This window comes from Anomaloglossus baeobatrachus, chromosome 5, assembly GCF_048569485.1.
Source record: "Anomaloglossus baeobatrachus isolate aAnoBae1 chromosome 5, aAnoBae1.hap1, whole genome shotgun sequence".
In the NCBI taxonomy this organism is placed as follows: Eukaryota; Metazoa; Chordata; class Amphibia; order Anura; family Aromobatidae; genus Anomaloglossus; species Anomaloglossus baeobatrachus.
The window spans coordinates 225,261,087-225,275,728 of NC_134357.1; the positions used below are offsets into that span (position 1 = coordinate 225,261,087).

The window sequence follows — 14,642 nt, forward strand, 5'->3', positions numbered from 1 at the left end:
CGCAAATGTGTATAATTGGGAGGCGATACACCCCTTCACCAGTAGAAGTCTCCCCTCCCCCTCAGTCCTTGACTCTAGTGTCTCCCATTGTAGTGAACCTGCTATTAGTATACTGGTTCCCCTGGATCTGGGGTCGGGAGAGGGGGAATGAAACACAACCGGGTACCTTTTGTCCGAGAGCTTATATGGTTTCTCCAGGCTGTAGTGGGTCTCCTGCAGGAAAGCAACCTGTATGCGGCTCGTCCACAGGAGGTTCAGGAGAATTGAGCGCTTCCCGGGATCATGCAATCCCCTCACATTCAATGAGCCAATGCGTAACTCAGAACACGTCTTCTTCATCACTGACTAACCTTAGCCCCTGGGAGGAAGGGAGGGAAGACAAAGAGGAAAAAAAAAAAAAAGGAGGATAGAGGCAAAAGGGAGAGATAGGAAGGAGGGGAGGAAGGGGAAAGAAAGGAGAGAAAGAAAGAAAAAAGGGGGGATGGGGGTGAAGGAGGAGTAGCTTTAGATGAAGGGAGAGTGAGCAAGGGTTAAGGGAGGGGGAAGGAGGGGAGAGAGTGTCCGCCCTGCTAGAGGGAGGAACGGAAACTAACAAGGAGTCAGGGGGCAGATACAAACAGAAGTACAACCGAGACAAGGGAAGAAGAGGAAAAAAAAGGAAAGAGAAAGCACACAGGGTATAGAAGCTCACACAAAGCTCGCAGACCTTGGAACCAGCCGCGGGTCCACAGGGAAAATAGGAAAGCGGGTACAAGTATGGAATCACGGAGGGGCCAGAGTCTGGGCCCAACTATAAAGAGGCTGGACTTTACATCCCGGCGTTCCAGCTGGGGCTAGGAAAAGTCCCCCCCCCCCGGCCGCACACGACACAAAGCACAAAGATTATTACATATGAGAGAAACGACCTTAAACTTTAAACCCTAAAGCACATAGAAGGTAAACATTATGCACATGTCAACATTCAATACTGTAAAGATACCAAGGGGCTCAATGATCAGGCGGGATCAGCCCCGCTCATCCGACGAGGAGGAAGGACCACCCCCCCACCCCTCTCCCTCCACCTCACAGGGGTCGGGGGGTCCCAGGCGAGCCAATCCGGAACCGACATCTCGTCGATCCCCAGGAATGTAAACAGTCCCGGTAGATCTGAGGATATCCTCAGCAAATAGAGAGCAGTTCCTTTGCGGGCTATAAGATGGAAGGGATGTCCCCAGCGATAGGTGGCGCCCGCCTCTTTGATTCGGAGTAAGAGTGGGTGAAGTAGCCTCCTCATATATAGGGTGCGACTGGAGACGTCTGGGAACAATGACACGAGTGCACCGTCCATCTCTATTGGGCCATGTGCCCATGCCCCTTGAAGGATCCGCTCCTTGTCTCCATAATAATGGAGACGGCATAGGACGTCTCTGGTGTTGGAGGATGCCCTGGTGTTCGGGCGGGCCACCCTGTGGATCCTGTCGAAGAGGTAAGTTGCGTCAGGAGGTCTGCCTGTGGCAATATTAAAGATAGCCAGAGCATTGGAGCGCAGGAGTTCAGGTGACCAGTCCTCCGGAATGCCCTTCAGTCGGACATTGTTTCTCCTGCTTCTGTTTTCTTGGTCGTCCAGAAGCAGGGCCATGTCTCTGATACATAGGTTGGAAGCTTCCAAGCCTTTCTCCAGGTGCTCCAGCCTGCCCTCCATTGATCCCTGGGCCTGCTCAGAGCCCGTGGTCCTGTCCTCCAGAACCCCCATCTCCTCCCTCACTGAGGACAGTGCTGACAGCTGAGCCTGTTCTATTCTAGAGGCCACCTCATCCAGATCCTTTTTGCTGGGGAGGGCGGCGATGAGCTCCCTCAGGGTCTGAATGTCCAACATGTCAGAGGGGGAGGTCAGGGGGGCATCCAGATTCCCAGAGTCACCGACCCTCAGGCTGGGGGCGCTAAGGGGCCTGGAAGCGGCCTGCGGCTCCAATATGAGGGTACCTCCCGGGGTCTGCTCCCCATCTTTTCTCTGTGTGGGCCCCGCTGGTTTAGACGTGGCTGGGCTCCCTCTATGAGCGGCAGTGCCTCCAGCCGCCTCCTCCCCCCTCTCCCCTTCACTTAGCTGGTGCTGCAGCCGCGCCGCCTGCGGGGACTTCCCCTCCACCACGCTCCCTGCTCCAGCCGTCGCCATCTTGCCTCCGCCCGCGCTGTGAGGTGCCGCTGCTGGGGAGGAGAGGAATCTTGCCAGGCCTCCGGAGGGTCTTCTGTCAGGTGCCGGATCAGGTACCGTAGGAGGCCGTTTCTTTGGGGGCATTATGTCGGCGTGCGGCCGGAGGAGGAGAGTGTGTGAGGCTTTGGGCCCGGGAGCTCTGGCTATGAGCGTCCTCACTCCTCCATGTCCAGGACACGCCCCCAGGTGTCCATTTTTTAAGAAGGGCACATAAACTTGGTCTGCTGTACCGGTTTTAAACAAAAGGAGACATTCTGAAAAAGTACAAACTTCATTTGAACTTTGTTCATATCAGTACAATCTATGGCCTCATCGGGGTATGTCTGAATCCCATTTTTGTGGCCCTCCCAAGCACTGCATAAACTCAATGTAAACAGGGCTAGTGGATCTCTGCAAACTCCCTCTTCCCTCCAATTACGACAACTAAGCTTGTAAGGGGGTGGTCGAGCCCCCTCTGTCGGAGATGTTGACCATATTGTTGTTATGTAATCGTGCATGAAAGTATGTCTATATACCAATAATATATAAATGGTAAGCAGACGTAGTAGTAGCAGTGTTAGTGTCACGCTCCCGGTCCGATCGCACCGCCCACCACCCATCGCTCCAACCCCTGGGGTCCCCGATCCTCGCCGAGCCTGCTCTCCTGCTACCTCGTCCATACCTTTTCCCCGTCGGTCCCGGCCCTGCGCCGCACACTCACTGCAGCCACCTGCGCTCCAGCGTCCTGCCTCTCCTCATGTGGTCTCAGCTCTGACTTCCGGGTTGCAGCCCTCACACATGCACACTAGAGGGCACGTGCGTGCACTCACCTAGACTTAAAGGGCCAGCACAGCTGTCCGGGATATGACTACTAATTAACCTTGGGTATTTAAGACTTCCTATTCCCCGAGGCCAGTGCTTGTTCAACGCATCCCTGTAGCTTGTCTCTTGTAACAGTTGTTCAGGTCCTTTATGCCTGTGCTTGGTGTAAAGCGGGCTTTACACGCTACAACATATCTAACGATGTGTCGGCGCGGTTACGTCGTAAGTGACGCACATCCGGCATAGTTAGTGGTGTTGTAGCATGTGACAGCTACGTGCGATTGCGATTGAACGTAAAACCGTTCATCGCATACACGTAGTTCATTTGCTAAAAATTGCACGTCGGGTTGTTCAATGTTTCTGAGGCAGCACACAATCGCAATGTGTGACACCCCAGGAACGATGAACTGATCTTACCTGCGTCCCGCAACTATGCGTAAGGAAGGAGGTGGGCGGGATGTTTACGTCCCGCTCATCTCCGCCCCTCCGCTTCTATTGGCCGGCTGCCGTGTGACGTCGCTGTGACACCAAACGTCCCTCCCACTCCAGGAAGTAGATGTTCGACGCCCACATCGAGGTCGTATGGAAGGGTAAGTAGGTGTGACGGCAAATAATCGTTTGTGCGACACGGTCTACAAATTGAACGTGCCGCACATACGATGGGGGCGGATCACATCGCATACGATATCGTATGCTTAATTGTAAGGTGTAAAGCAGGCTTTACTCTGTCTCTGCTTGCAGATCCTGAGTACCGTTCTGAGCACACATTCCAGCCTCATCCCGTTAACCTGCACCAGTCTCCACTTCTGGACTTCACCCTAATCCCTGTGACCTGCATCAGTCTTCGGTTCTGGACTTAACCTGTACTTGGTTCAGATCAGATCCTGTATCCATAAGACTCTATCCGGTGACTCTTGCTGATCCCGGCTTCCGTGCATCTAGGCCCTCTGCAGTTACGCCCGACAGTCCCTGTATAGGGGTTTGCTCAAGGCGGCGTCGCAGGGGAGTCCGGTGCACGGTCCAGTAGGTCCACTCCCAGGACCATCGCTACAGTTAGTCATGTTAGTGAAATAGTTGGTAAGATATTGCTATGTAGGGTTATTGCATAGGTAGCCCTGATTAATAGCTCAGGGGCACTAATACCTGAGAAAAGAATTAGCTTCAATAGTAGGGGCTAGTGAGATGATAGGGTAAGCTTTCTCATAGGTTAGATAATGAAGGCTAGGTAGTGCTTCTGGGGAAGTTAAGTCTCCATGCAGAACAAGATGTTGCCTTGGTAACGGCTGGGCCAGACGGAGGTTCTTGGAGAGTGGAAAAATGGTCCTAGGACTGATGGATGTGGCTACTGTAGCAGTCAATGTGTGGAGCAGTCTAGGAGGAAGTGAAGGATTGTCCTGAAGTATAACATACCGTGTAAATACCGGTTAAAGTTCATGCCAAGTAAATTAGTGCTGTTATGTACTACAGTGGCATGTTGCCTGATTTGTATGTGACAGACTCGCAACCCTAATTTATGTAGGAGTGCCAGGGCGCATTACTGAGTACTACAACTAGCAATGACCACTGCGCCCTCAGGTACCCGCCCTACAAGCAGCTGCCTCTACCAAGTGACCACAGCAAGAGTTGCAACTTTGTTCATATCAAGCAGAGAAGGAGTCGGATGAGTATGTACAGTATATTACAAAGGTGAGTACACCCCTCACATTTATTATTATATCTTTTTATAGGACCACATTGAAGATATGACACTTTCATACAATATAAAGTAGTCAGTGAACAGCTTGCATAACAGGAATCTGCCAATCGGCGGTGGTTTAGCGGTTGCTGGATGGGACATGTAAACAAATCGAAAGTAAAGTTTGCCTCTTGACTCTTTCTTGAACCTGCAGGGACAAAATCATGTTATGGATCTGCCCACTGTCACACCACTACCTTTCCCAGAGCTACCGATGGATGAATGACGGTGAGGCTCTATTTCAATCAGCCGTTCACAACTAGATCCAAGAAATTAGCCACAGAGCCATTATATCAACTGGAGTGTACAGTATTTGGGAGAGAAGGCAACAGGTACCGTGGCGAGGAAAAAAAATAAAAGTACTTAAATGCCGCCCTAGGCATCCAGCCTCAGATGGCTAGTATCAATACAGCCCTAGGTCTATAACCTCCTAATCCTTTGCATTGCCTAGGATGTTGAGCAAGCTGTGTAGGAGCATTACAGTAAGTATACTTATCTGTTATTGTTTATATTTCTTCTAGAAATTAAGTTAAAATTAGTAGGCCAAGCAATTTCACACTAACATAGAACACTTTGTTAGTAGGGTTTGAAACATTTTTTTAAAATGTGCTTTTTGTAATTTAAAAGGTGGAATCTGTCAGCAGGATATCACCCTCAACTATTTACAGTTGAAACCAGAAGTTTACGTACACTATCTAAAAAAGGGGTGGGGAACCTTTTTATGCCAAGGGCCATTTGGACTTTCTACCAACTTGGTGGGCCGCACAAAATTATCAATGAGAAATGACCCTGCTTTATTTGGTCAAACAATTAATTAACTAACCCTTATTGTGGTGGCCAGAGCGGCTTCTCTTTGGTGCGACTGTGATGTTTGGTGATACTAATCATGTTGCTTCTCACAAATGATTTTTCAGGTTTGTCTTGGTCTGGAGCACAGTCAACTCTTTGTGATAACAAGATTGGTAAACCATATGTAATCACAGGAGACTGGGCCTGCTGTACATACATCACAGGAGGGCACATACATCACTGGAGGGGCTGGGGGCATATACATCACATAGGAGATACTGGGACTGCTGTATATACATCACATAGGAGATGCTGGAGGCAGGTACATCATATAGGAGATGCTGGGACTGCTGTATATACATCACAGGAGACACTGGGGGCACATATATCACATGAGGGGCTGGGGACATGTATATGCCCCCAGCCCCTCCTGTGAAGTATATGCCCCCAGCCCCTCTTTTGTTGCATATTCCCCTCCTTTGTTGTATATGCCCCCTGCCCCTCCTATGATGTGTATGACCCCAGCCCCTTCTGTGATGCGTATGCCCCCAGCCCCTTCTGTGATGCGTATGCTCCCAGCCCCTCCTGTGATGTGTATGCCCCCAGCCCCTCCTGTGATGCGTATGCCCCCAGCCCCTCCTGTGATGTGTATGCCTCTAGCGTCTCCAGTATAATGTATATGCCCCAGTGTCTACAATGTGATGTATATGCTCCATCCCTCTAGTGATGTATATGCCCCTAGCATCTCCAATATATCACAGGAGGGGCTGGGGGCATACACATCACAGGAAACACTGTGGCCATATACAGTACAGACCAAAAGTTTGGACACACCTCCTCATTCAAAGAGTTTTTTCTTTATTTTCATGACTCTGAAAATTGTATATTCACATTGAAGGCATCATAACTATGAATTAAAACATGTGGAATGAAATAATTAAAGTGTGAAACCACTGAAAATATGTCTTATATTCTAGGTTCTTGAAAGTAGCTACCTTTTGCTTTGATTACTGCTTTGCACACTCTTGGCATTCTCTTGATGAGCTTCAAGAGGTAGTCACCGGAAATGGTTTTCCAACAGTCTTGGAGGTTTTCCCAGAGATGATTAGCACTTGTTGGCCCTTTTGCCTTCACTCTTCGGTCCAGCTCACCCCAAACCATCTCGATTGGGTTCAGGTCTGGTGACTGTGGAGACCAGGTCATCTGGCGTAGCACCCCATGACTCTCCTTCTTAGTCAAATAGCCCTTACACAGCCTGGAGGTGTGTTTGGGGTCATTGTCCTGTTGAAAAATAAATGATGGTCCAACTAAACGCAAACCGGATAGAATAGCATGCCGCTGCAAGATGCTGTGGTAGCCATGCTGGTTCAGTATGCCTTCAATTTTGAATAAATCCCCAACAGTGTCACCAGCAAAGCACCCCCACACCATCACACCTCCTCCTCCTCCATGCTTCACGGTGGGAACCAGGCATGTAGAGTCCATCCGTTCACCTTTTCTACAAAGTTACGGTGGTTGGATCCAAAGATCTCAAATTTGGACTCATCAGACTAAAGCACAGATTTCCACTGGTCTAATGTCCATTCCTTGTATTCTTTAGCCCAAACAAGTCTCTTCTGCTTGTTGTCTGTTTTTAGCAGTGGTTTCCTAGCAGCTATTTTATCATGAAGGCCTGCTGCACAAAGTCTCCTTTTAATAGTTGTTCTAGAGATGAGAAGGTGTGTCCAAACTTTTGGTCTGTACTGTATATGACAGGGGTTTTCATTGGCTGTAAGCAATAATCAACAACATTGACAGAAATAAACACTTGAAATAGATCACTCTGTTTGTAATGACTCTGTATAACATATGCATTTTCTTTTTTGTATCCAATTACTTAAAAAGATGAACTGTTTGATTGAGATGCACTTGTATTTTGTGGAGTGCACCAGTTCCCCTTGCAGCAAAACAACAAGACACCATGATGCTGCCACCCCCGTTTTTCACAGTTGGGATGGTGTTCTTAGGCTTCAAAGCTGCTCCCTTTTTCCTCTAAATGGAACGATGGTCATTATGGCCAAACACTGCAATTTTAGTTTTGTCAGACCACAGGACATGTCTCCAAAAATTAAGGTCTGTGTTCCTGTGTGCATTTGCAAACATTAATCTGTCTTTTTTATGTTTCTTTTGCAGTCATAGCTTCTTCCTGGCAGAGTGGCCTTTGAGCCCATGTTGATACAGTACTCATTTCACTGTGGATAATGACACAATCTTACCAGCTTCCACCAACATCTTCACAAGGTCTTTTGATTTTGTTCTTGGGTTGATATTCACGTGTGATCAATGCAAGTTCATCTCTAGTACATAGAACCAGTCTCCTTACAGAGCAGTATGATGGCTGGACATTCCCATCTTGTTTGTATTTGCATATAATTGTTTGTACAGATGAACAAGGCACCTTTAGGTATCTGAAAATAGCATCCAAAAATGAACCAGACTTGTGCAAGTCCACAGTTCTCTTACTGAGATCTTTGCAGGTTTCTTTTGACTTTTCCCATGATGCTAGACAAAGAAGCAGTGTGTTTCAGGTGTGCAATAAAATACATCAACAGGTGTGCCTCTAGTTAACTCAGATGTTGCCAATAATCAAAAGCATCCAAAGACATGACATCATCATATGGGCTGTCCCATATTGTTTAAAGGCATAGTGTATGTAATCTTTTGACTTTGCAGAAAGTAATAAAAATGCCTTAAAACATTCTCTCTCTCATCATTCTGGCATTTGGCAAATACAAATAATTTTGATAATCCTAATTGACCTAAAACGGGAAAAGTTTATTCTGATTTCATGTCAAATAATGAGCAAAACATGCATATGTGTATTTTTAGATAGTGTATGTAAACTTCTGGTTTCAACGGTAAGTGGGCAGGTAGCTCTTTCAAAAGCAAAGCCAAACTGAGAGGCTCAATGGTGTGTGACTTCAGGCAAAGGAGCTGTCTGCAGCGCTGTGCAAGGATTTGAGCTGGAGTGACAGAGGCATCAGATCAACAAATAGCTCTTCAGCCTCATTTGTATATTAAGTTAAACGCTGATTTCTCAGTAAAAAAGATACAGACTGGACATGGTATTACTGCGCTTGGCTTTGAAATAGCTACATAGACATTAGGTTGTCGGGGTGAAATCCTACTGACAAACTCCATTTACTCCACAAAAAGCACAACTGAAATTGCATTAATTTTCTGCAGCTTTGCCTCTCAGTTAATAAAGTGATACAGATGACTCACTTGTAATCTGCAGGATCCTTGAACACTCAGTGCTTCATATGCCGCTTGCACTGTTACACACTGGTCCCGAGAAACTTTTGAATGCTCATCAATTCCTAAACGATGAAATAATACTCGTGCCACTGGATCAGAGGGAGACACTTCTCCACTAACCACCTCACCTTTAATCCCTTTTAACCGAGTTTCCAGCATCTCCCATGGAATATTCTGCAATAAAAGATATGAAACTGCATATTATACAGAGAATTATAGAACCTATCAAAAACAAGAAATAGCACAGAAAAGTAATTTGCAATATTATATTCTCCCCGCCCCCCAAATCATCTCCAAGATATGTTTTAATCACTTTCTGCTTACACACAGTGTGTTACGTACCACATGCAGTAAAGCAGCCATGCCCACCTCACGCACACGGGTTTTCACGCACACGAGTTTGCAGTAACACTGCAGCACACTTGTGCGCTTATGTCTGGCTGCAGGTTAACATGGCCACCTGATGCTTGCGGCTGCACCATGGTATTACAGCCTAAGGGTGTGGTCAGCTGAGGTATCACTGACATGGTAATAGTCTTCAAACTGATTACGAAGTGCATGCATGAGTAAAGGCTGCTTTCACACATCCGGTTTTTGCCGTCAGGCACAATCCGGCGAAATGCGAATAAAACGGATCTGGCGCCGGATCCGTTTTATTCCTCATTGACTTGTATTAGCGTCGGATTGTGCCGGATGGCCTCGTGTTGCATCTAGTGTGCGCCGGATCTGTTGAAAAATCGTTGTCTGGCGGCCGGAAAGGACGCAGCATGCAGCGTTTTTTGGCTGCAGCGAAAAAAACGGACCACGATGAATCCGACGCCATGCGGCATGTTGTATAATGGAAGCCTATTCAGCGTCATCCAGCAGATGTCGGAAACCAATGATGGATCCGGTTTTTGTTTCTGGGCATGCCCAGACATTATGTAAATAGTCTCTCTCTCTCTCTGTCGATGTGTCAGTCGGTCCATCGGTCTCTCTCTCTGTCGGTCGGTCTCTCCCTCCTTTATACTCAACGATCACGGGCGCGGTGCTGCACAACTGTCACACTGCTCTGGCGGCTTCTCCTGCTTTTGAAAATGCCGGCCGTTCATTATTCCATCTAGTACTCACTGCTTCCACCGCCCACCGGCCCCTCTGATTGGTTGCAGTTAGACGAGCCCCCACGCTGAGTGACAGCTGTCTCACTGAAACCAATCACAGCCGCCGGTGGGCGGGTCTATATCTTGCAGTAAAATAAGTAAATAAATAAATAAAAAAAACCTGACAATCGGTTCCCCCCAATTTTGATACCAGCCAAGATAAAGCCACACAGCTGGAGGCTGGTATTCTAAAAAAAATTGGGAGCTCCACATTATAGGGAGCCCCCCAGCCTAAAAATATCAGCCAGCAGCTGCCCGGAATTTCCGCATTAATTAGATGCGACAGTCCCGGGACTTTACCCGGCTCTTCCCGAATTGCCCTGGTGCGGTGGCAATCGGGGTAATAAGTAGTTAATGGCAGCCCATAGCTACCACTAAGTCCTAGGTTAATCATGGCAGGCGTCTATGACACCCCCCATGATTAACCTGTATGTTAAAGAAAATAAACACAATCACAGAAAAATCCTTTATTTGAAATTAAAGACAAAAAAACCTTCTTTCACCACTTTATTAAACCCCAAATACCCCTCCAGGCCACTTTATTAAACCCCAAATACCTCTCCAGGTCTGGCGTAAACCACACTAGGTCCCACGATGCTTTCAGTTCTGCTACAATGGAAGCTGATATGAGTGTCTGCTGCTCGCTGTGAGGGCCACAGAGCAACTGAAGTGAGTCGCACTGTCATCAGAGATGTCACTCAGGTAGTGCTGGTGTGTGCGGTGATGATGGGGGCGGTAGTGCCTGCGTGTGTGCGGTGATGATGGGGGACGGTAGTGCGTGTGTGTGCGGTGATGATGGGGGCGGTAGTGCCAGGGTGTGTGCGGTGATGATGGGGGCGGTAGTGCCGGGGTGTGTGCGGTGATGATGGGGGCGGTAGTGCCGGGGTGTGTGCGGTGATGATGGGGGCGGTAGTGCCGGGGTGTGTGCAGTGATGATGAGGGTGGTAGTGCCTGCGTGTTGGGGTCTCTCTCTCTCTCATGGAAAAAAAAAAAACAAAAACAGTATCCGTTTTTTTGCTGGATCCGTCGCATCAGTTTTTACACAATCTGAGACGGATCCGTTGCATCAGGCACAAACCGGATTGTGCCCGATGCCAAGAAACGGATGTATGAAAGTAGCCTAAATCAGAAAAAGGTTATTTCACCAGGAAAGCATCAGTTTTTCAACACATCAGTGCGGTCACATCTGGCCATACCTTAAAGGGGTTTTCTCACAAAGTTAATTTTAAAGTTGATTTTAATCAATAGATCTTGGAATAATAATTATTTCAACAATTTGATGTTTAAAAAAAAATGTTCCTGTCCTGAGATAATCTTATATACAGTGCCTACAAGTAGTATTCAACCCCCTGCAGATTTAGCAGGTTTACACATTCGGAACTAACTTGGCATTGTGACATTTGGACTGTAGATCAGCCTGGAAGTGTGAAATGCACTGCAGCAAAAAAGAATGTTATTTCTTTTTTTATTTTTTTTTTTTTTTAAAATTGTGAAAAGTTTATTCAGAGGGTCATTTATTATTCAACCCCTCAAACCACCAGAATTCTGTTTGGTTCCCCTAAAGTATTAAGTATTTCAGGCACAAAGAACAATGAGCTTCACATGTTTGGATTAATTATCTCTTTTTCCAGCCTTTTCTGACTAATTAAGACCCTCCCCAAACTTGTGAACAGCACTCATACTTGGTCAACATGGGAAAGACAAAGGAGCATTCCAAGGCCATCAGAGACAAGATCGTGGAGGGTCACAAGGCTGGCAAGGGGTACAAAACCCTTTCCAAGGAGTTGGGCCTACCTGTCTCCACTGTTGGGAGTATCATCCGGAAGAGGAAGGCTTATGGAACTACTGTTAGCCTTCCACGGCCTGGACAGCCTTTGAAAGTTTCCACCCGTGCCGAGGCCAGGCTTGTCCGAAGAGTCAAGGCTAACCCAAGGACAACAAGGAAGGAGCTCCGGGAAGATCTCATGGCAGTGGGGACATTGGTTTCAGTCAATACCATAAGTAACGTACTCCACCGCAATGGTCTCCATTCCAGATGAGCCCGTAAGGTACCTTTACTTTCAAAGCATCATGTCAAGGCTCGTCTACAGTTTGCTCATGATCACTTGGAGGATTCTGAGATAAACTGGTTCAAGGTTGTCTGGTCTGATGAGACCAAGATCGAGATCTTTGGTGCCAACCACACACGTGACGTTTGGAGACTGGATGGCACTGCATACGACCCCAAGAATACCATCCCTACAGTCAAGCATGGTGGTGGCAGCATCATGCTGTGGGGCTGTTTCTCAGCCAAGGGGCCTGGCCATCTGGTCCGCATCCATGGGAAGATGGATAGCACGGCCTACCTGGAGATTTTGGCCAAGAACCTCCGCTCCTTCATCAAGGATCTTAAGATGGGTCGTCATTTCATCTTCCAACAAGACAACGACCCAAAGCACACAGCCAAGAAAACCAAGGCCTGGTTTAAGAGGGAAAAAATCAAGGTGTTGCAGTGGCCTAGTCAGTCTCCTGACCTTAACCCAATTGAAAACTTGTGGAAGGAGCTCAAGATTAAAGTCCACATGAGACACCGAAAGAACCTAGATAACTTGGAGAAGATCTGCATGGAGCAGTGGGCCAAGATAACTCCAGAGACCTGTGCCGGCCTGATCAGGTCTTATAAAAGACGATTATTAGCTGTAATTGCAAACAAGGGTTATTCCACAAAATATTAAACCTAGGGGTTGACCCACACTTTTATGTTAAATTTTAATAAATTTTCAACTGAGCAACATAACTTGTTGGTTTGTAAGATTTATGCATCTGTTAATAAATCCTGCTCTTGTTTGAAGTTTGCAGGCTCTAACTTATTTGCATCTTATCAAACCTGCTAAATCTGCAGGGGGTTGAATACTACTTGTAGGCACTGTATGTATCCCTGCTATGTGCTGTGTAATGGCTTTGTCTGTCTGTATAGGGACATGTTCTGATCATAGCACCACCTAGGCAGGAGAGGAAGTAAAAAAGTATAAAGACATTACAGCACATGCTCACAGCTGATTCTTTTTGTGAGGTAAAACATTTCCCTGACAGCGTTTTAAAATATTTTATCTCAAAAGAAAGAATAATTTGTGATCCCTTGCTGTGCTATCTGTATACTTTTCACTTCCTTGCCTGCCCAGGAGACATGGTATGATCAGACCATGTGCATGTAAGGTCCGACATGGCCGTTACACAGCACATAGCAGGGGCACATTTATATCATTATCTCAGCGCAGGATATAGTGGAATGACATTGTTCTTTCTGCCACATAGTATACTGGAAAACGGGGAAAATATTCCAAGTGTGGTAAACTGGAAAAAAAAGTGCACTTCTACAATGTTTTTTTAATATATTCTTTACCCTGTTCACTATATGGAAAAAACTGACCTGGCAATATAATTCCCCATATTAGTACAAGTATGTTTCTCAGACCTGTAGCATTCTAATTTTTTTTTTGCATCAGGGGTTGTGTGAGGACTTACAAATGCATCTGATAAATTAGAACATCATCAAAAAGTTAATTTATTTCAGTAATTCAATACAAAAAGGGGAAAGCATATAATATATTTAGTGATGAGCGAGTGTATTTGACACTATTCGCAGAATAGTGCGATATTCGTGGTATTTTTTATATAGCGAGTAATTGTGTAGTAGCCTCGCTATATTTGGATGTCCCGCCCAGCATGTTTGGCGGCTGATTTGCAGCCATTAAACATGCTGGACTTTTTAACCAATCACAGTAATGCCACAGCCATCTTGATTGAGGCATTACTGTGATTAGCTGACTGCGCGCACATTGCATCCAGAGCCAGCGTTGCATGAGTATAGGGATAGAGTGAGCAGGTGCTTGGGAGAGTGTAGGCCTCTTAATAACACAAGAAGCCCTTTTCAGGGCTGCCTGCAGCGTAGGTCAGTGTAGTGTAGGGAAGGACTTATTTCCGAGCAGGGACAGTGTTTAAAGCAATGTGTGTCACTACTATCATACAACCTCTGGCAAAAATTATGGAATCACCTGGCTCTCAGGATGTTCATTCAGTTGTTTACTTTTGTTTAAAAAAAATCAGATCACAGACATGGCACAAAACTAAAGTCATTTCAAATGTCAACTTTCTGGCTTTAAGAAACACTAAAAAAAATCATGAAAACATAATGTGCTAGCCAGTAACAGTTACTTTTCAAGACCAAGCAGGGGAAATAATTATGGAATCACTCAATTATGAGGTAAAAATTATGGAATCACCCTGTAAATTTTCATTCCCGAAACTAACACCTGCATCAAATAAGATCTGCTCGTTAGTCTGCATCTAAAAAGGAGTAATGACACCTTGGAGAGCTGTTGAACCAAGTGAACTGACATGAATCATGGCTCCAACACGAGAGATGTCAATTGAAACAAAGGAGAGGATTACAGTATTACAAACTCTTAAAAGAGGGTAAATCATCACACAATGTTGCAAAAGATGTTGGTTGTTAACAGTCAGGTGTGTGTAATATCTGAACCAAATACAAACAACATGGGAAGGTTGTTAAAGGCAAACATACTGGTAGACCAAGGAAGACATCAAAGCATCAAGACAGGAAACTTAAAGCAATATGTCTCCAAAACAGTAAATGCACAACAAAACAAATGAGAAACGAATGGGAGGAAACTGGAGTCAATGTCTGTGA

At 46.3% G+C, this 14,642-nt stretch overlaps 1 protein-coding gene across 2 annotated transcripts in view; it reads right to left on the reverse strand.

Annotated features, from left to right (window-relative positions):
* TMEM132A (transmembrane protein 132A) overlaps positions 1-14,642 on the reverse strand; it is an 849,435-nt gene that overhangs the window by 646,843 nt on the left and 187,950 nt on the right. For both annotated transcript variants that reach the window (XM_075349137.1, XM_075349136.1), the window contains exon 3: positions 8,781-8,987. In XM_075349137.1, the coding sequence (XP_075205252.1) occupies positions 8,781-8,987 (207 nt within the window). The remainder of the gene's footprint in view (positions 1-8,780; positions 8,988-14,642) is intronic.